This window comes from Dipodomys merriami, unplaced genomic scaffold (genome assembly GCF_024711535.1).
Source record: "Dipodomys merriami isolate MVZ:Mamm:240054 unplaced genomic scaffold, mDipMer1.0.p SCAF_5, whole genome shotgun sequence".
NCBI lineage: Eukaryota > Metazoa > Chordata > Mammalia > Rodentia > Heteromyidae > Dipodomys > Dipodomys merriami.
In genome coordinates this window covers 56662215-56685258 of record NW_027206068.1, presented here as the reverse complement: position 1 = coordinate 56685258, position 23044 = coordinate 56662215, and the positions used below count along the sequence as shown (strand labels likewise).

At 40.3% G+C, this 23044-nt stretch overlaps 1 protein-coding gene across 1 annotated transcript; it reads left to right on the top strand.

Moving 5' to 3' along the window:
* Positions 1-7176: 7176 nt before the first annotated feature.
* Positions 7177-8601, top strand: Tmem229a (transmembrane protein 229A). Its single transcript, XM_069996673.1, has one exon. The coding sequence runs from the start codon at positions 7374-7376 to the stop codon at positions 8457-8459; it is 1086 nt and encodes a 361-aa protein (XP_069852774.1). The 5' UTR covers positions 7177-7373; the 3' UTR covers positions 8460-8601.
* Positions 8602-23044: the final 14443 nt, after the last annotated feature.

Here is a 23044-nt window from a genome sequence, read left to right as displayed (position 1 = left end):
GCATAGGGTTCTCATGATCTGTTTTTAGCTTTCCAAACAAAGAGAGACCATTTTTTATTCAATCAATGGCTATGTACAAATATTTCAAACCAATTGAGAAGACACAGTGTACCACACACAACCTATGTGACTATGAGCAAGAAACAATACCAAGAGTTTGGTATTGTTCATCCAGGTTCAGAAAAACCAAACCAACTAAAATTAAATAGCCAAGAAATAGGCTCAGTATGGTAGCACAGATCTTAACCCCTCTACTTGGGAAGTAGAGATAGAAGAATTACAAGTTTGAGGCTGGCCCAAGAAAAGTTACTGGGACCCTGCCTCAGAAACAAAATACAAGTGAAAGGATTACTAGTATGGTTCAAGAATTAGAGAATTTGGTTAGCATGCACAACGCAGAAAGTTCAATCCCTGCTTCTGTTTAAAATAATAATAATAGAGAGTCAAACAAATAGCTAACCCATCCCAATCAAGGAGTTCCTCGGATATTTTCACAATGAATTTAACCCCGTGCACAAGAAGCAGTAGCAACTGCTCAGATGTCTGCCCGTGCAGCAATTAAGGTAATCTAAAGCAACCATTTGCAGAAATTACTGATTGTGAAATTTTAACTACAGCCAAAACATGTAGATGAGATAAGAATGAAGAAAGCAAAGTGAACAGGTGAAAAAATCTCATCATGTTAAGGACTCTTCTTCCCATGGTCTTAATGAAAAGCTGCCCACAACATGAAGTCAGTGACTTTCTATCCTCATTTACAGTTTGAATGTCTTTGGTGTCAAGCTAAATAACCATCAGAGATTCTCTAAATATTAAGTATATATATGTATGTGTGTTAGTGTGTGTGTGTGTGTGTGTGTGTGTGTGTGTGTGTGTGTGTGTGTGGATAGACTAGCATTGCAGTGGAGACACACATGGCATTGTGAAATACAGCTTTTGTTTAGATGTTGAGACAAGTTAAGGTTTTAAATGAAGAGGATTACACAGGTATTTTGAAACAATAGCCCTTGGCCCAGAAACATTAATGATAAGAAAGGCACCAATCTGAAGTTGAGCAAATTTCTTTGTAGAGGTGTTTTTAATGTAACATTGCAGTGGTCATTGTACAAGTTTATGGCTGCGCAAAGTTATGGTTCTGTAGTAATCTTTTGGGGATGGTATCATATAATTATAATCCACCACTTTTTTTTAAGACTGACATGAGTGACTCCATTTTCTTCTTCATTGACTAGAGGTGTCTCCCTGAAGTCTATGTGCAGCGTACACATAAAGCCATGAGACTTGGCCATCAAAAGTTAGATCAAGTCCACCTACTTGTGATCTACTGAGTCTCAGAAACAAAGCATTTCTCACACTTAATTGGAGAGTTACAGGAAATATACATTAGAGAAAATTAGAAGAATTCAGAATCTAGCTCAGTCTATGAGTTGCTCATATAAACTCAAAACAATTTAAGAAACTATGACTAGCTTGAAAATAATTTAAAAAAATGTTAAAGTCTCTTTAAAACTAGAAAATATTAAAATAACCAGCAATGTTACAATCAAATAAAGCATCAAAGGGTTTCTAAGGGTGTAGGCCCTTGTAAAGCATTTATTTAGCATGCACAGAGACTTGGGTTCTAGCCCCAACATCAAAAAATAAAATAAGGGCTGGGAAGGTGGCTCATTGGTAGAGCGCTTGCCTTGCATGCATGAGCCCTGGGTTTGATTCCTCAGCACCACATAAGCAAAAAGAAAAAAGCCAGAAGTGGTGCTGTGGCTCAAGTGGTAGAGCGCTAGCCTTGAGCTAAAGAGCTGAGGGACAGCACCCAGGCCCAGAGTTCAGGCCCCATGACCGGACCAAAAAATAAATAAATAAATAAAATAAAATAAAATAAAATAAAATGTGGGTGAGGTGCGAGTAAAATTCCTATAACTCTTCAACAGTTAATTTGGTTTTTTTTGTAATTGTTTTCCTTCATTAGAGTTTTGGAAAGTTCTTACCCAATCCAGAGTTATTGAGCATCTGTAGATGTTCAGAGTTTATTTCCTTTTCATGAGCCATCTTGAAGATATCACATTGCATGATTATGGTTGTTTGCAAACAGCTTCCAGAAAGACATCAGAACAAAGCAATGTGGCTTTGGAGAATAAGACTTCAAATAGTTATGGATAAAGACCTGATGAGAGCTTGTTACTTCCGTGACATATAATTTAATAACAAAATCGTGACCAGTGACATTATACCAAGACATATTAGATTTCTAGAAACCCCATGCAATTTTTGCATATTACTTCAATAGGATAGCAATAAAGATATAATCAAAAAATTGAAAAATGCTCATTTAACAAATTTTCTGTGATGGAACAAATAAAACAAATCTAATAGGTCTCTTTTGGACTTTCAGGAGCCCCAGAAACCCCAAAGTTCAAAAGGATTCAAAATTAGAATTTAATTGTGGAAAAAATCTGTCAAACACATCAAAAGATTTAAAATATTGACCAAATAGGATAACAAATCATTGTGAAATAAAATCAAAGGTTTTAAAGGCAAATTAGAAATGTCACTTTGTTGTAAAAATAATAGTTCTAATAAAAGATTAAAATTTTCTTAAATGAAGCTAAACAAAGACATAAAAATCGTTTGATGAAACAATTTTGTTTCTTAGGCCAACCACGACCACCCAAAAATAATTACAATTATTTCTTTCCAAAATGAGGAATCAACTTCATAGTGTGCACTTAATCACACGTGAAGTTTCTCTTATAGGTTCTTCTATAGGATTCATTTTCTGCAAACCAGCCACAGCATTGCCTAAACTCAGTCATTCGCTTATATATTTTTTCTTTGAAAAAGAAAACATAGAAAGAGTGATACAGACAGGCCTAGTAATCCCTATCACAGAACTGTTTAAAAATAATAATTTAAATGTAGTCAGAGGCCTTCGGGAAGTAAGATGTGTGCAGTACTAATTAGCTGACATTCACCACTTGAACCAAGACTCATTTACAATATTCATACATCAAGTTATATTATAGTTTACTATGAACCAACAAACCTACAGCTCAAACTGAAAAATATGTAGGGAGACAGTTTTATACCAAATTTATCTTACTGAATGTCCCTTAAGTTTTCTTCTTGATGCTATTTTTTTCTGTGCACTTTCTACAGGATCTTCTCATATGCATGAAGTCACACCAAGTGGTATACGCAAAAGACCTGGAGACTGGCCACTGAGCAAGAATTTGCTACAGTGATCATCATCATCACAGTCCTAACTTTTCTACTGTTTTTCAAATCTCTTCTGGCCTACACTGACCAACCTGGTTCCAGGTTGCACCAATGTGCAGACAGGCTGGCCAGGCCAGTAAGACAAGTATAAAACCATTATAATCTTTACACACATGGTTACCCAGACAGCTTCTTAAATCCCAGAGGTCAAAGAAACCTCTATCTTCTACAGGAAAACAGAGCTTCAAAGCATCATTTCCATAGCTGCCCAAACCTAAAAATCACAAGTCCATGCTATGTGACTGTAGTTTCCTGAATTTTCACCTCATACCCATAACTATCCACTCCTAGATTTGCTGGATTTACAGATGTCCCTTGGCTACTTAGGTTCCTTGCAGCAGAAAAGACCAGCATAAGAACTAGTTTAAATATTTTACGATTACAGAGACTCTAATGTGAGGAGTTTTGATTTTAAAATGATCCTGGATCATGAAAGCCATTGAAGCCAGTTTTAAAGCTGGAAACCTGGCTTTGGAGCTGCAACAATGAGGCATTAAAAATAAATAGTTTAAAGAGAAAACAGAATGATAACACAATGTTATCATTGTTGGAAATGTGGTCCCAAAAGGAAGGCATTTGAAGTACTGATTTGAAGGTCATTTGAAGTACCGATGCTCTCCTTGAAGAGTAAATTCCTGACCCTATAATATTTCTAGCTTCCTGTCTTAACATATAATCTCTTGTGCACACATTCCTGTCATATTTTTTTTCCATGTGCTTCTCACAGCATTGAGGAAAAGCCAAAATGGCACTTGTGGACCTCCAGAACTAGAACTAAATAAACCTTCTATTCTTTACCAATCACTGGTATTTTGTTAAAGCAGTTGAAAATGTAATAATTACACTGAGTTAAGTACAAAGAATTGAAAAAAAATGACTGAAAGAATTACATGCAATATAAACAGTGATGAATTTTCTTGCATTTGCCTCATACTTCTTTTTTTTCTTATTTTTAAGGTAATTTCTCTCCTACTTGATAGTGCTAAATTTCAGAACACAATGAAAATATTTTAGAAAATGGAGAGAAATAAATAATAACAACTACATTTTGTACTAAATTATACTACCATCATTTATACTTTGGATCATCCCTATAGGGGAAAAGCTTCAGCAAGGACCCTAGTATAATGAAAAGACTTTTAGTAGCCTAACCAACTTGGGAAAAAAAAGTTATAATTATGAGTGCTGAATCTCACATTTTTATCACAAACCCTCAAACATTTAGTAAGATTCATACATATGTGCTTACACATTTTATTTTAAACATGTCATTAAACTGTTACCTTACAAAAACACAAAGCAGAAAAAATCTAAATGCTGAGGGTGTGGCTTAAGTAACAAAGCACTTGCCTACTAAGGGCAAAGCCCTAGGATAAATTGATAATACTATGAGAAACAAATAGATATAAAAATGCACATACACATGTATTTGCATGTGCACACACACACACACATAGTATTTATTCCTGCAGAAGAAAGTAGTAGTTAATCCCTAATAATCTCAACATTCAAGGGGCTGAATTCAAGGCCAGCTGGGATACAGAGAAAGTCTGAAGCCAGCCTGAGACATTAGTAAGTCCCTCTCCTCTTCTCCACCTCTCTCTTTTTCTTTGTCACACATATGTATATTCATATGAATATATACATACATATTTATACACTAATATATTCATATTCACATAAAAGTTCTATTTTCTTTTAATTCAAAAGGTTTCCCTTTTCTCTCCAGATAAATTCTTGACTATAAAATTAGACTTTGCAAGTTTTTCTTGCAATCTATGAGAAAAGTTGGAAGAACTAGAGACATTGATCCTTCAAGTTTAACTTAGTATTTCAAAACCATTCAAGTTCACTCCAACATGTTTGAATGGCTAAGTATATACTTGTCTTCCTTTGTCTTAATAGCAATTAAGTCGAAGCAGACAATTTGTTTTTATAGATGATAAACTGAACCCAAGTTTATTGAATAGAATGAGTCAAAAGATACATTTAACTTGGCATGTAGTCAATCGTAATTATTTGCTATTATCATTAAGTAAGCTTAACACAAGTCTAGTAGATTGTTTACTTATCTTTGTTGTTATTGTTGAGACAAGCCCTCACTTCGTAATCCATGCTGGCCTCAAATTTGTAATACTTCTGCCTCAGCATCTTGAGCTAGGATTATAGTATACACCCCTATGTTGCCCATCTGTTCGCATATCATTTCAATTAGATTACAGACTTCTAAAAGAGAGATTGCATGTTATTCTATTATCTCTTCTCTTAATTGTAGTTGCACAGGCATTTAGGTAGCAAGGTGTATTTCTGCTTTGAAGCAGATTCCCTGAGCTTTCTTATTAGCTACCACTTCTGTACCTGGAGTGACAATCTCCACACAGGACAGTTACCCACGAAGTCAGCAAAAGAAGGAACATGCTGACAAAGTTGAAATAAGATTTCAAGACCTGGATCGTGATCATACAAATGTTGATAATCACAGTAATCTTGTCTTCCCCCCAAACTTTAATCTTTCTTATCTAACTCACACAAGTTGCTACCAGATTGTAACAACGATGGTTGAAGTAAGTAAAAGAAAGTGTAGAGGTGAAGTTGTAGAGGTGAAGTTGCCTTAGAAATGGAAGGCCTGCCCTGAGAGCGCTTCCAGAAGAAAAAGAAAACAAAAACAACTATAAAACATTTTTATCGTGGGAGGATCTGAACGCCTCACAGATTAAAACTGTTACCTAGTTTCTGCCTAGACATGAATTTGGACAGGGAGGGAGGGAGGAAAGGGAAGGAGGCAAAGGAGGTAATAAGTATAATTTACCTTTAAGACTCTTTCCAATTCCTCCCTGACTCAAAATTAGGGGGGGAGGGGAGTGCAGACCAAACATTCTGCGCCCCCTCCAGCTTCTCCACATCCAAAAAGAAAGAAAAAGAAAGGAAAAGGAAAACAAACAAACAAGCAAGCAAAAGAGGGATAGGAGAAAGAAAAAGAAAAACAGAAAAAGAAATGCCTGACCTGACAGTCTAGTTTCCTCTCCATTCCTAGGGTGACCCAATTCTGCATAGACAAAACCCAGGGGTGGACTGAACAGTGCTACTCTCGGGGTAAGACCCAGCACAGCACAGCCAGAGCAATGCATTTCCTCTTGCCCACCTGGCCCCAAATCCTTTTGCAAACTCGGGGGTGTGGGGGGGGGACTTTCAGGCCTCTGTCCTTGACCTAAGGAAAGCAGCCCAGCTCCTCAGAGAGACAGGAGACTTGGATCAGGCCTCCCCCGAGCTGCATTTCAAAGCCCGTGGGGGCAGTCTCTGCATTGCTCTACGCTCTGGGACTGGGACACAGCCGGCTTTGAACAAGAACAGTAACTACACAGCCTCAGTTTGGACTTGGGCCCGACCTCTGGCCAGTGGCACCGGCCACTTGGCCCTGGCAGCCGAGGCCTGGCCCAGGTTTCTAGGATGCCTGGTGTGCCCCACCGCCCGCGAATCGCTCACACCTGTTAAGGTGTCTTCCCACGGCGCGGGCCGGGGGGGCACGGAGTGGGGACACACACGGGTGCGTCCCGAATGGGACCCGGGACGCGGGATACGGGGCGGGGCACGGGGAGGACTGGAAGGCGGGGGAGGTCGGCGGGGCGGGAGGGGGGTGTGGGAAGGGCCGGGGCGGGGGCAGGGCTGTTCATGGCACGCCTTACGCCACCCCAAGCCTTCGGCAGAGGCGGCGGGGCTGAGCCGCGCAGGGGCTGGGGTTAGGACCGGCCTCGGCCTCGGCGCTCTCTGCCCGGGCGTCGCCTCCCCTCGCCGGGCCGCGGCTCCAACAGGCCGCGCCGGGCGATCGCCGCACCTCGCTGGGGACCGGAGAGGAGGGCGCGGCGGGGCCGGCACAGGGTGGGGTGGGGGACTCTGCGAGTCAAGCCCCCCTTCCTCCCTCCCCAGACCATCAGCTCTCCCTGGGCGGGATCCCCAACCCAGACGGAGCTCCCCGCCCACCCTCGGGGGACCTGCCGGGGCCCGCAAGCCCGCGGCGCGGGGGCTCGGCCGCCCGGCGGTGGCGGTGGAGGCGGAGGCGCGGGCGCGGCGCGAGCTCCGCTTCCCGGCTAGCCTCGGAGCCCATGGCGGGCAGCGACGCGGACGGAGCGGGGTCGGCTCGGGGACCCGGTGCGGCGCGGCGTCCGGGCCCCCCCGGCGGCGGGTCGGGCAGCCCGGCGGCGGCCGCCCGGTGCCCGGAGCAGCCGCTGTCCACCGCTGAAGCTCGGGGCGAGGGCACGGCGCTGCCCGCCTGGATGCGCCTCTACTTCTACGGGATGCACGGCGTCGCCCTGGACGTGCTGGTGTCCTGGGCGCGGGGCTTCGCGCGCAGCCGGGACCCGCGGATGCTCGGCTTCTCCTCGCCCTACCGCTGCCTGCTGCACTCGCTCACGCACCTGGCGCTCGAGCAGCTCTACCTGCAGCGGCCGCGCTGCCCCAGCGCCGGCGTCTTCGATTTCCTCCTCTTCCCCTCGGCCCACGTGGGGCTGCAGACCCTGGCGGGCCAGGCGCCGGGGCTGGGCCCGGGAGGCGGCGGGGAGCCGGGGCCGCTGGACCTGGCGCTGGCGCTGGCCCTGCACTACGCGCTGGCGCTCTACCACTGCCAAGTCTTCCTGAAGCGGTTCCTGCGCCTGCGATACCGGAGGCACCGGCGACCCCGGCCGCCGCCGCCCAGTGACAGCGGGAGACGACGCCCGCGGGGTCCCGGCGGCCCCGGGGGAGCCCCGGGACAGGGCCTGCCCGACCTGCCGCGCTTCCTTTTCTTCGGGATGCATGGTTTCCTGGATGAGATCTTCTTCACTTTCTTCTTCAACGTGCTGGGCCCGGGGGGCAGGGTCACCACCAGCGGCCACACGTCGCTCTGGTCCTTCTTGATGTACGGCAGCTGCAGCTTCGTGGTGGAGAAGCTCTATTTCCACCTGCACTACCGCCGCGGGTGGGGCGCGTGGAGGCGCGTGCCCCTCTACGTGGTTGTCATTTACGTGTGGGAGCTGACCTGGGGGCTGGGGCTGCGCGCCTGGGGGGCTTGTTCCTGGGATTACTCGCACTATCCACTCAATTTCATGGGCCTCATCACGCTGATGTATTTACCCGGTTGGATTTTTCTTAGCCTGTACCAGGACCTCCTCTCCAACGTGCTGTGGCAGGTGCACTATGTTGCAGCTAAATGAGACCAAAGGGCGAGAAGGAAGGAGAGGAAAAGTCCACGGAATCGCAGGAGTGAAGATAGGCCATTTTCACACGTCGGACACGGAGTGCATGTCGTTTAAAATCTTTGCGTGTTTTTTTTAATACACTTTGCTAAACACTTCTGATATGTTTCATTGACTTTTTCTTTTTCCTCTCCTGACTCTTTGGAACCTGTAGGTAGAAAAAAAAGTGCTTTGAAACAGTACTCGAACATAACTGAAGTATTTCATTTATCAGGAATTGTACAAGCTTTACAAGCTCTAACAGCAAAACCATTAGACCTTAACGTGGGAAAGCTGTAGTATCTATGATATTACAGGACATAAGTGGATGATAGCTAATTTTTATATAAGTTCTTTAATTAATTTTTGTATAAGTTCTTCAAATCAGAGAGCAGTGATTTTTTTTTACAAGATTCAGTGGCTTTTTTAACTTATGAGTTGCTTTCTTTTTAAATTAATTTCATTTTAATGCTTGGACACATTTACCACTCCTTATATTTATGAACTGCTCTTATTTTTTTTTTATGAACTGCTCTTATTAAGGGCAGTTCATAGCTCCTAAAGTGCCTGTGCCTAACACACAAGTGAAAAAAAACTGGCAAATATGAAATAAATGAACAAAACCTCCTATGATTACACTGTTGAAAGAGATATCCTTTTTCAATACTCTACCAGGTGACACTGTGTAAAGATAATTGACAACTGTTCCAGAAATGGTTGCTTCCAATGTCAGCCTTAAACCCCAAGTGTGTTCCTGCAGATCAGATCCTGTGTTATCCATGGCTGTAAACTTATGTTACTGTGCAATACCATAAAATGTTTACCCTATATGTCCCAGGATCAAGCTAAGCTATACATCTTCAAGAGTGTTTTAATTCTAAGAACTCTCTCTACATGGAGCTTTGGACATAGGAAAAACAGTACCAGTAACTTGGAATGGAATGAAATGAACCTGGTGGCTCACTCCAATGAGGTGAATCCTAATTGTATACATCTTCAAGAGTGTTTTAATTCTAAGAACTCTCTCTACATAGAGCTTTGGACATAGGAAAAACAGTACCAGTAACTTGGAATGGAATGAAATGAACCTGGAGACTCACTCCAATTAGGTGAATCCTAATTGTTTTCTGTGATTACAGATAGGTGTCTAAAGCATATTTATACCTTGCTCTTTGAGGCCCAGAGTTTTAGGGTCAGACAGGATGTGATAATACATATTATAAATCAGTGAGAACTTTTTGGTGATTATTAATGTCTGGAAACTCCAAAGGTAAATGAGATAATGGAACTAACTTTTAATCATGTCTAATTAATAATGTACATTGAGACTGTCTGCTGTTTTTATTATATTTAGAAAAGCAAGTAGGATTAGTATGGCTCAGGTTAAGATGACTAATACCTTCTCGGCTTTCATTACAAAGAAAATTAGGAAAACTTTCCATGTGGATTAATTAGTGATTAGGTCTTTATTCAAACCATTTACTCCCTTTTGCTGTCAAATAAGATGTTTTTCTGTTTTCAAAAACTGTTTGCACCAGATGTCAGTGGCTTATACCTGTAATCCTAGTAACTAAGGAGGCTAAGATCTGAGGATTGTGGTTCAAAGCCAGCCCAGGCAAAAAAAGTCCTTGTGAGACTCATTTCAATTAACCACTCAAAAAACAGAAGTGGTGCTATGGCTCAAAGTGGTATAATGAGCAAGAGCTCAGGGACATTACACAGGCCCTGGGTTCAAGCCCCACAATTGACAAAAACAAACAACAATCTATTTGCTATAGAAATAAAAGAAATAGCCGGGTGCCAGTGGCTCACTCCTGTAATCCTAGCTACTCAGGAGGCTGAGATCTGAGGATCGTGGCTCAAAGTCCGTGAAACTCTTATCTCCAATAAACTACCAGAAGACCAGAAGTGGTGCTGTAGCTCAAGTGGTAGAGCACTCGCCTTGAGCTGAAGAGCTGAGGGATAGTGCTCAGGCCCAGAGTTCAAGCCCCACAACTGACAAAAAAAAAAAAAAAGAAATAAAAGGAATATGTACTTAGATTTATTTGAATCCTACATTGTTCTCTGAACGTTGTCTTATTTGAAGCCACTTAATGAAGTTGTGAGGTAACTTATACATAATGGTACATTATAACCCCTGTTTGAAATGGATCATGTCAAACTGGTTATTTTAGCCAATGCACACTTTGAGTGGAAAGGTAAAAGTAAGACAAATGCTTGCTGAGACTGTCACTTAAGAAAAGTTCTTTATGCTTCACCAGATCCCAGATTTATGTGAAACTTATTAAATATGCAGGTTTGAACTCTTACCTTCCACATCCTGTTCATAGTCAGAGAAACTACCTACCAGCATTCTCAGGGCCAGAAGTCTGCCAAGAAGTAACAAAGCATGCCATTTTGTTTTTACTGTTAGTCCCATTTAAAGGAAAGGTCAACGTTTTCCTTCATTCAGCTCAATCACTATTTCTGGGCATTTCTCCTGACTTAGCAGGTACCACTCTGAACTGTCCAGTCACATGCTGGTGTCTCTTGTCTATAACTACTAAGGATGCTGAGATCTGATGATCAAGAGTCAAACACAGCCAGAGACAAACCAAGAGACTCTTATCTCCAATTAAGCAGCTAAAAGCTGGAGGTGAAGGTATGGTTCAAGTGGTAGAACATTAGCCATGAGGGTAAAAACCAAGCCAGAGTAAGAGACTGAGTTGAAGCCCCATATCAGCGTCTCTCTCTCTCCCTCTCTCCTTCTCCCTCTCTCCCTCTCTCCCTCTCTCCCTCTCTCTCTCTCTCTCTCTCTCTCTCTCTCTCTCTCTCTCTCTCTCTCTCTCTCTCTCTCTCTCTTTCCCTCTCTCTCTCTCAAATTTTAACATTCTTATGAGATTATATTTACATGCAAAGCTGTCATTTTAGTAATTGACTGGACTCTGAGAGGCACTGGTTATAAGGGCTCCCTTAATCTTCCCCTGAAATATCAATCCATCATCTCTAAAACAAAATCTCATTAACAGTCCTTGGACAGTTCTACAAAGAACCAGTTAGGAGTGCAGGATTGCCTACAAAGTCAGCACTTTGCTTCAGAGAGTCTCATTTTATGTTTTTTGGGTTTCTTACTGGTGAAATTTTGTTGCAACCTTTACTCTTCTGAGGAAAAGAAAGAACCATTATATCATAATTTCAGGTACTGAGCTGATTTTGATAGTTAATAAGTAGCACAATCTTTTCTGAAGTGTACATGTACATGCATATGTTTGTGTATATATGTGTATGTATATATTCACATATACCGTAAATGAATATTTGACACATATGTATATGTATATTTGTGTATGTGTACATTCACATAAATTTCTAACACTCCTTTTACAGATGAAGACTACAAAACCAAAGTCTAAACCAGTTACATAACTGCTCAAGTCATACAACACTTAGATTTGATTCCAAGTAGGCTGGACTCTGGGGTCTGACCTTAATGCATCATCATTTCTCAGTCCCCAGCCACATGCTGTCGGGTCTTCTGCAGATTTCACTCACAACTTGTACTGCAATTCCTATTCATCATTGAGGGTGCAAAGGTAGCTGTGTAAAAGTGAGAAGGTATTAGCAAATGACAGTCCAATGTAAAAATATAAGAAAAACTCACTAAAATGTAAAATACCTCTTATCAAAAGCTATGAAAATGGCATATAGTTACTGCTATGTATTAAATACAACATACAAAATGACTGTAATCTTAAGAGCTAAACAAAGAAAAATTAAGAGTTAATTTATTTTTACAAAAACTTTTATTCTGTATTCTACTAGAGTCTAAAATGGTCTTAACGGGGAAAAAATAACAAGTGTATGTTTTCTGTTTGTGTTTAAATATACAGTGCTGAAATTTCTTATTAGAAATGTGTTAAAAATATAACCTTTTTAAGCATTTCATGTTAACAATGAAAACAGAAGCTTCTTTGTCATACAAAGACCCGAATAAGGTTGTTTCAATATTTAAAAAATTTCTGTGACTCAGTGTAGTACTTTGATTATTTTATTACAAACATCTGGTATTTCATGCTTTGGTCCAGCAGGACACACAGCTTAGAAAACAATGACCTGTCTTTTGTTTTTAAAGAAACATCTTCAATTGGATAATTCTAAATGGATAATTCTGGGAAGAAAAAAAGTAGAACCTAAAGAATTCCTGTTTTGATTAGTCTTCATCAGAGTGATAAACCTGGTTCTGTTTAAGGATAGAAGAGAAGAATTTTGGTAGACTGCTTTGTCTTCTACTTCAAAATTAATTTATAAAAATCAATATTTCTGTAAGGAAGGTATCCACATGACCCAGGGTCATAAGCAAGTTATTATATTAAAATATCTGAAAATATTTTTTTAAAATACATTTTCCTCATATTACAAGTCATTAAAATCTTCTTTTCAATTAATTTTGAATATATGGTGCTTACTGGAGCTAAATCCTTTACCGATAGAAATAATAAGAAAAAATAACTTGTGCCTTTACCTCTTTTCATGAACACATATGTTAGTTTATGCTGAAGTGAAAGATGGCAGTAATAGTTGGTTCTGTTAGTTTGCCAGTTCCCCCTATTTCTTTTCGGCTGGGTACAAGAGGAAGGAACAAAAATAGTGATTCTTTGTGTGGACTTCTATTCACTAGACTTGGCCTTGTTCTAATTTTAACATCAAGGCAGCAAGCCATTATCCAGGCAATTGCTTCCAGTCACTAGCAGACCAAATTTAAATTAACCTGTGAGAAAACTGTTCCTCTTAATATAAAAAAAAAAAGTAAATGTGGGGAATTTTTCCTTAATTTTAAAATTATCTTTGCAAAAGTTGTCAGGCAGAACAAGTGGGGTGTGGAAAAGATTGTGCCTGGCATGTAGATAAAAGTTTAATTTCTAATTGTCTTCTATATTTGAATGAAAAATAACATGGACCAAATTTCCTACTTAGAAAAAAGATCTATCTAATCTATCATCTATCAACTCTCTATATCTATCTATCTTGCTACCTAGCTAGCTATCTCTATCCATCTGCTTATCATGCATGATTAAGGAGATTTAAGGGTTGAAAGAAGCTGTGACGATTTTCTACCCAAAGCAAGAATTTACATTTTTACAAGATTTCTCAACTCAGATTAGACCAATCATTCAAGTATTCAAGACACTGTAAATGTATGTGTTTCCGTTACATTGATAAATCCCACTCTATCAGTGAAGGAGTTAATAAGTGCCATTCAAACTGGTTTCTTAGCGGTAGGAATATGTCCCTCAAGCATTCATGAGCTGTGAGCTTGTCTCCAGTTTGGCAGTGACAAGGCAGTGGAGCCTTCAGGCTGAGAAGGTCCAGTAGAGAACGGTTAGGTAATGAGGCAGTTGGAAAGTATGAGCACTGATCTCGTTGAGTGAGTTCGTTCTTTGTAAGAGCAGGTTATCATAAGTAAGGCTGCCCCATGCACTTAGCCATTTCCCTTTCCATTTTTCTGCCAGCTGGTCACGTAGGAACAGTGTCTTCAGAAGTCAAACAGGTGAAGATACCTGATTTTCAACTTTTCAGCCTTCCATACTGTGTCTTACATAAATCCCTTTATGTAGTCTGTAACATTAATATATTCTGTTATAGCATCATACTGACATCACCCTACAGCCTCATCAACAAGTCAAGTGGAGTTGCTACTTCTTACTAAGTCCAATCAGCAAAATATCAGCAATATAATGCATCTACTGGGAAGAAAAAGAAAATGATCAAGATCCCTATTAACTAAATTATGACATAGAGCTGGAGAGTTAATATACACCTAATATAGGACAGTGAAGGCACACTAGTGACTTTTTTAGCTGAAAAAAAAAAAAAAGACTGCTTCTGATGAGTCTTATGAGTAAGTATGGAGGAAAAGCACTTGCCTGCTACAAATAATTGCACACCTGGCCCCAGGGGATGTCCTAATTAAGCTAAAACAGTTGTATGACAGTTATAATTGGAGTTGTCTTTGACTAAACTTCCTATAATCCAGTGTCGTTCTCTAAGGTCCATCTGTCCTTTGCATAAGCCAGACAGGAGAATTGCATTGTTGAATTGGGTGCATTGATGCATCTTTCCAGTCTCGATCATGTCACCAGTCCCTGAAATCCCTCCAAGGATATAGTATTGCTTTGGATGCATTGTTTTCCTAGGTAAAAGCAGTTTTCATGACTGTCCTTTTGTCTCCCACCTCCCCCCAAAAAACAGCTCTCACTGTACAGGTCATAGTTCCAGTGTCAGTATCCTGTTGCCCTCTAAAGAAGAAGCTACAGTTTATGGTAAGCGAGAATAATTGCACATTTTTTAAAACTAGAAAAATGACCACAAAATGGGTTCAGGGATTTACTGAACTCACTATGGGATGGAGCTGGGCTACATTTCCACTGATGATCTGATCTCCTTAGGTTTCCACTTCAGTTAGAAAGACACCATGACATTTTCAGTCTCCTGCAACCAAATGACAAAGAATGAAGACTCCGAGCCTTCAAAACTCCCCAAAGTAAGTGAAAAGAGAAAGCCTAAAATGGATACAGAATAAATAAATAATAATAAATAAATAAATAGGATAGATAAACACCACTGACAACACAAGGACTTGAGTACCTTGGGGCTGATGTAGCAAGTTATTTCTCATAGTCTGGAAACTGGGGATTCCAGCATGTGCCCATAGATTTAGGGGCTGAGGAGGAATGGTTTTCTGGTTTAAGATGGCATCTCTCACTGTTCCCTCAAGTGGTAGCAGTGACAAACAATCGACCTCAGGCTTTTTCTATAAGGGGACTAATCCAATCTACAAGGACCATTTCTTCAAGATCTAATCACTGCCCAAAGTTTCCCACCTTTAAAAAATCATCACCTTGTGGTTGAAAATGAAGTTTGGAGGACACAAAGGACAGAGCATATATAGTTTATGTTTAGCATAATCAAATTCCAATTAAAATCAGAATCGATAATCATTGTATTTTAAGATATTCAGGGAACTGAAATATAAATAGGAATGGTGGGTTCGTTTTGTCATCCTTTCAAAGTACCTGAGACAACCTAATGAGAGGAAAAACTTGTCTGGTTTCAACGTTTCAATGGTTTCCATCCATGACTGATTTACCCCATGGCTATGGGCCTGTGGCAGAATGTCATGGTCTTAGAGGTCTGTGGCAAAGAAGGTTCCATTCCTCATGGAAGCCAGGAATGTTCAGAGAAGAGTGAGAGGGAAGGGGAAAGGGGGAGCGGGAAAGAGGGAAGGATAAGATAAAGGAAGGATGAGATGGATGGAGGTGAGAGGAAGAGAAGGACAGGGAAGGAGAGGAGGGAAATAGGAGGGAAGAAGAGGAGGGGAGGAAAGGGAGATAAAAGGGAAAAGGGAGGAGGAGAGGCTGGGAAAGGGAGAGGAAGAGGGAGGGAAGGTCTGAGCAGAAGATACACCTTTCAAACAAAGCACTTTTTCCTATGACCTATTTCCTCTAATGAGCCCCACCTTCTACTAGTCCATTGAACTATGAATTTATCAATAGGATACCCAAAATCCCATACACCAACAAGCTCCTAATACATTGAAGCTCTTAAGGCCATAGTACATGAGAAGATTATTTTTTTCTTTTTTGGTCAGTTGTGAGGCTTGAACTTGTGGCCTAGGTACTGTTGCTGAGCTCCTTTTGCTCAAGGCTAGCGTTCTGCCATTTAGAGGTGCGGTGCCACTTCCTGTTTTTTGGTGATTAATTAGAGATATGAGTCTCATGGGGACTTTCCTGCTTGGGCTGGCTTTGAACTCTGATCCTCAGATCTCAGCCTCCTGAGTGTCTAGGTTACAAGGTGTGAGCCACCAGCCCCTGGCAAGACTGAAATATTTTGAGGAAGTAGCCTGAAAGCCTAGCAACAGTGTCTTAAATGGCCTTTACTCTAAGGTGGAGGAAACATGCAAACTAGCCTGTCGCTGAAGATGGGTGTGGAGTCAAGGAAGAATTGTTTCAGTCCAAATTGGGAGCATTGTACAGATACTGGTTCTAATGGGAAAATATGAAGATACAAAAGACAAAGAGAATATAGTGTCTTGGTAACATATGATGAGGAAACATTGATAATAACTAACTTTATTAGCTCACTATTTGTCTTCTAAGAATTCCAAGTACTCATTCACTTAATTCTCAGAGCACCCTGATAAATAGACCCTTTGTCTCTATTTTCATTTGCCATAACTGGGAGTAACTTTCCCAAAGAGTCACAATGATAGGCTCAGCATCTGTACTCAGTCTCATCACAAACTGCTTTCTCTAAATATTTACATTACTATGTGGAAGGAAAAATGAAAAGCCCAAGGATATAGGGTAGAGAGAAGAAAAATCCTGGGGTTGACTTGGTTCTGAATTCACATGCTGTCACTCATGTATTCCAGTAAGGAGACCAGTAACAGTATCTGAAGTAAGATCTACTTAAAGACACTTCAATCCCTATGTATGAACTTTTTTTGAAATTGAATACCTACTATGTAACAAGCAGTGGCACTATTGTCACATTCAAAAACTAGTGAGCCTGACATACACCCCATCCTTAGTACTCCATTTTCTGGTATTAGTCATCTCTCACTGCATTAACTAAATAGCACAGACTTGCCAAAGGTCAGCTTCTCACTGAGTTCCCCCACAGTGGGAAGAGATTGAGCTCACTCAAATCTCCTCTTACAAGGACACCAATCCTACCTTATCAGATGCCTGCCCTGATAACCTCATTTAACCTCCACTATTGAGTCTTTCTTTATCTCCGTATTTATCTCCACATTCGGTCATAGAGTTTTAACCTATGAATTCAGAGTTCAGATTTAATACCTGCTATACAACAGTCACTCACCTTTAATAAAATAAAAAACCCTGAAGTGTAACATTATTATTACTGGTGATGATTATGTGGATGGGCGGGATAAGAAATCCATTTCTTCCTCTTCTTCTTCCTCTTCTTCTTCTTCTTCTTCTTCTTCTTCTTCTTCTTCTTCTTCTTCTTCTTCTTCTTCTTCTTCTTCTTCTTCTTCTTCTTCTTCTTCTTCTTTTTCTTCTCCTTCTCCTCCTCCTCTTCCTCCTCCTCCTCCTCCTTCCTTAATAGCTGAAATCCTTGAAACTTCATTCTCACACAGGTCCTAAGGGATGGTAATGATTACATTTCAGCATTCTTTCTAGAAAACATTATCTGTCCTTTGTGAAGTTCAGGGCTATGTCATTAGGCAAGGAAAAGGGTATCCAAAAAAAGAAAGAGAGCACATCCTTTTAGTTCTATCCTTCTAGCATTACATAACCCAATTGTCATTGGTTTGGGGTTTTTATCATTATTATTCTCTCTAGGGAAGAGCTCTATTTTGTCTGTGCCTAATTTTAAACTTTCCTAAAATTTGCACACAAATTTCTGAAAAGTCAATTTTTCCCCTATTTTTACTATCTGTTCTAAATGTGTCTGCTTTGTACTCAGCAAATTAACTCCTGGAACCATGTGATCGGGGGCACTCTGTCTCCAGGACTGTCTGAGAGCCGAGAGAGAGGCCTCAGAGCACAGCAAAAGTCAAAGTCAATTTGCTTAATTTCATGGAATACATTTTGAGATGAGGGTTTTAAATATTTCATTAGTGGTATTTAAGGATGAAAACTCCAGACTATTGAATGATGCAGCTCTTGTTCGAGTCTGGTCTTTCTCCTTCCATTCATCAACACCTACACTGATCATTTCTGGAAACCACCCACAGATATACCCAGAAGTTTGGTTTACCAATTTTCTAGGCATCTGTCAATCCCTTCAAGTTGACAACAAGAATTAGCTATCTCAGTATCAAATTTATCAGAGATTTTATTAATTAATACTCACTTTGCACTGTCAACTTAATGGAGTATTCAGTGTTTCCTACACTTTGTGTGTACAGAGCAGATTTCTTGCATCTTTTTTTTTTCATTTTGTTCTGTGTTTTGGCTTCTCCCCCAGTATACTTGCAGAAATATCACCATAAAGATCTCAGCTAACATTCAGCTTATCTCATAACTCACTCTCCTCTTCTCCCCCATGGCAACTGAAACAAAAGCATCCCTTTTGCCCAAAATATAAGCTTGTTTAAAAAAATACCAAAATTCAGCGATAAAATATAAACTTTGCCTCTCAAGGATCTTATACATAGTCAAAAAGGCAAAGGAAAGAACATACAGAGAAAGTAAAAGATTGGGAAAGAAGCCATCACATGCTTAAAAAGAAAGAATTTTTTGCCATATCCAGTACATTTCCAGACCTACTTTTCAAATAACTTCATTTAACTTTTCTTGCTTTGGTAATTACATTGACTTCCAAAGTTTTCTTTCATATACTAACATCCCTTGTTGATTAAGTAATGCCAGGAGCATGACTTTGGTTCACTTTTTGTTTTGTTTTGTTTTGTTTTTTGTCCGTCATGTGGCTTGAACTCTGGGCCTGGGTGCTGTCCCTCAGCTCTTCAACTCAAGGTGAGCACTCTACCATTTGAGCTACGGCACCACTTCCGACTTTGGATTCTAGTATGACAAAGTGGTTCACGGAAAAATTTTCACCCCAATAGATCATACCAATGGCTTTCTCTAATTGGATTACAAAACCTTAATAGTAAATAAATTCAGTTGCATACTCAAGCTCCCGCTAGTCTTTTCCCACTCATGTCGGACATGCTATCATTTTAGCCACAGCTCTAGTTCCAGCATTTTGTGGGTAATTGTAAATAAGAGCTTCACACATTTTTCTGATTTCAAACAAATATTCAGATCTCAGCTGCCTTTCTGAGTAACTGGATTATAGGCATAAGCCATTGGTACCAGCTTTACAGGAAAAAATTATGTCACTGGTCAACAAGAAAAGAATGCAAAATTATCTGAGTGCTTCTTAGAGGAAGAACCCAAAGGTGTACCTGTTCTGAATATCATAAATATAATTTATTAAAATGCATTCTATTTGCTGTGTTGTTTATATTATTGGTGGTGGTGTTTGTTTTTGTTTTGCTTTTTCTTTGTTTTCGTTTTTTGTCTTTGGTATCTGCGAAAGGGGGCCAGAAATGGAAGAAGACGAGGTGAGCCAATGCAGTTATGGCATTTAATGTACACTATGTAAAATAGGAGCAGTGCAACTTGCTGACAAGGACAAGAGGGAGAAATTGGGGGACAGCAAAGGAAGGAACATTGTCCAAAAAAGAATTGTACTCAAAGAATTGTACTTAAAGAATTGTAACCAGAGCCGGGCGCTGGTGGCTCTCGCCTGTAATCCTAGCTACTCAGAAGGCTGAGATCTGAGGATCATGGTTCAAATCCAGCCCAGGCAGAAAAGTCTGCTTATCTCCAATTAACAACCAGAAAACCAGAAGTGGTGCTGTAGCTCAAGTGGTAGAGCGCTAGCTTTGAGCTGAAAAGCTGAGGGACAGCGCCCAGGCCCACAGTTCAGCCTCACGACCGACAAAAAAAAAAAAAAAAAAGAATTGTAACCACTCTGTACCACACCTTAATACTAAAAAATTATACTTAAACAATATCAGAGTATAAAAAGACAAACTTAAGTGTGAGCTTTTCTATATAGTCAGATCGCTCAATATTGTGAGACAAAGTCTTTAATCAAATGATAACTGGAAGCCTAACTGGTTGGGACTATATCAATGTGAGTGAATTACACATAGAAATAAAAAGAATATAAGGAGTTAAAAGAACTCCTAGTAGGAAAAAAGATGAAAAGGATTATGGAACACTGATAGAGGAAGATATATCTTACTGTTTCTAAAGAATAGTTGACTTGGGTCAGGAATGTGTCTTAGTGGTAGAGTGCTTGACTAGCATACATGAAGCCCTGGGTTTGATTCTTCAGTTCCACATAAACAGAAAAAGCTGGAAGTGGTGGTGTGGCTTAAGTGGTAGAGGGCTAGCCTTGAGCATAAGAAGCTCAGGGACAGTGCTCAATGGGTTCAGTCTCCAGGACTGGCAATAAAATAAAATAAAATAAAACTAAAAACAAAAAATAATAGTAGACTTCTTTACAAAGCCCTTCAACTCCTAGTTTACACATTCATTGACATGCAAAATCTGAACTTTTCCTTCCCTTCCTTTCCCTTGTCTCCCTTCCCTCCCCCCTCCATTTCTCCCTTTCCATTTCCTCCCTCCATCTCCCTCTCCCTCTCCCTCTTCTTCTATTCCCTCACCCTCTCCTTCTCCCTCTCCCTCTTCTTCCCTTCACTGAGTTACACACCACACTACAACATCTTTTTTTCTTTTAAGCTCATTTTTGGTCTTTAAACAGAGTAGCATTAAGATTGAGAGAGCTGGGTAGGTAAACACTTTTCATGAAATGTGTGTGTGTTTACATAATTTATTTTCTCATATTTTATTTTAATAAATATTTGCATTGTCATGTGTTTGTTTGCCTCCTGTCTTTTAGTACTTTGAATATGTAATATTTAAAGATCAAAAGGTCATAACCTGGTAAGGAGTGGTTCGGAGTTGGTGAAGCATCCGTGGAAACTGATGCGTGGAAACTGGCCTGTGAGGTCACAACCCTGCTTCCTACAGGGGCTCTGGAGCTGCCCCAAGGGCTTTCCTTACTCTTGGGGAAGCGCAGCTGTGTGAAGGATATTTTAATTAGTACTGAGATCCAAATGTCTTCACACCAATTTAGAGACTAATGGAGAGGCACAAAGCAACTAATAGCAATTGCAAATTAAATGACTTCAGAAATAATCGAAACCAAAAGCAGATCTAGGCAAGTTCAATCTGCTCTCAGGAGGAAATAACTGAATATAAGGATCCTCCCTGGCAAGTTCCAGGACCTGGGGTCAGAAAGTAAGCACAAGAAACACTCCTGACAAAAGTATACAGACTGTTCTCTACCTTCCACCATCCTCCTTTAGGCTGCTCAGGGTTAGCACCGAAGGATGTATTTTTAGTAAAAGAGGTAAGACATCACTCCTGATTGCCACTGGCAGGGAAGTGCTATGATCACGGCTAAGTTCAGGACACTTCCACAAGTGTACAGATGTGCTGGGTACAGACAAGACCAGGGGCTAGCAGTCCTCTAGTGAATTCTTACTTTCCACCCTAGGGAGCCTGCGTGTACTCTGCCTGGAGCTAAAGGCTTTTCCTGTGCTACCATTCACCCACCTGTGTGGGGAATTCTAATGAGGGCTGGTCCAGGCACTTGACCTATTTCTATATGGTTCAAACAAAAAGTGAAAAAAAATCCATTCATACCATGAAAGTGTGAATAAGATGAAGAGGGGAGTATTGTTAGGAAAATGGAAAAAAAAATAGACCAAACTTGATTCCCAACAGGCTAGGACTGTTCATTGCCAGTGAGGGGCACAGACAGACCTTCCCACAGGTATGGAGGTTGTTGGAGGAGGTGGGTTTGGGGTGGGGCAAGGAGGCAGAGGTTAATGAAAAAGCCATTAGGTCTAGGGACGTAGGGGATTTTCTGCTGGGCCCACAATGGAATATTTACAGCCAGGCTTAGGTGGATTGCTCTGCCTGCGACAAGCAGTCTGAGCATATACAGTGGCTTGCCCGATTCTGTAGGCACCTGGGATGAGAGGGTGGGGTTAATCCTTCAAGTATCTCCTGCTGGATCAATGTACTACTATTGCATATAAATGCTCATTGTTCTACTTGAATTTTTTATCTCCCATTTCAAAATTAAAAGTATGGGCTGGGAAGGTGGCTCAGTGGTAGAGAGCTTGCCTTGAAATGCATTAGGCCCGGGTTCGATTCCTTAGCACCACATGAGCAAATAATAATAATAATAATAATGAAAAGTATATCTTTATTTAAACAAAAATATCACCACATAATAATAATAATGTCATACTACCTAAAAATGATGAACCGATATATGTGTAGAAGAATAGCTTTCCTTTAGAACTCTGAAGTTCATTGGATTACTTTAATGCTACATTAAGTGATTTTATTCAGTTGAACTCTTCACAGTTTCTAACAGGCAAGCATATCTTAAAGTAATTTGCTTAAAATTTTCAAATAGGCAAGTCTTTCACCTTTTAAAATGCCCTTGCTTTCTTCTTAAGTGTATTTATTATTCAGTGACCTCTAAGGAACAGTTACCTAGCATGTTTTAGTAGTATATTTTAGAAATATGCCTTGTTATAAATTTAAGAAGTCTGAATTTGGTTGAAACCATAGGAATATTAACAAAGAATAAATTGATCTGTGTGTTTTAACCATTAAAACACAAATACTGCACCAGAGCAACACATTTCAGTGCTCTGTTTTAAGAGTCAAGTAAAATAGGTTAAAATACTATTTCTCAAATAGGTATGATATATATATATATATATATATATATGATAAAATTCAAGAACTGTAAGCATATGAAAATAAAGCAAAAATAGTACCAAATCCACTGGGAGTATTTTGGAGTATTCATTGTTATATTGAAATATTATCTTAAGGGTTCCAACTGTTCTGTAAGAATTTGTGGTTAAAACTAAGGATATTGCCTACACTTTTGCAAAAAACAACTAATGGAGAAATATCAAGATTAGTTGCTCTCTTACAAATTAGATATTT

Bases quoted from the DNA above. Each gene is read 5' to 3' on its own strand.
- Tmem229a (XM_069996673.1), top strand. From the start codon at position 7,374: ATGGCGGGCAGCGACGCGGACGGAGCGGGGTCGGCTCGGGGACCCGGT.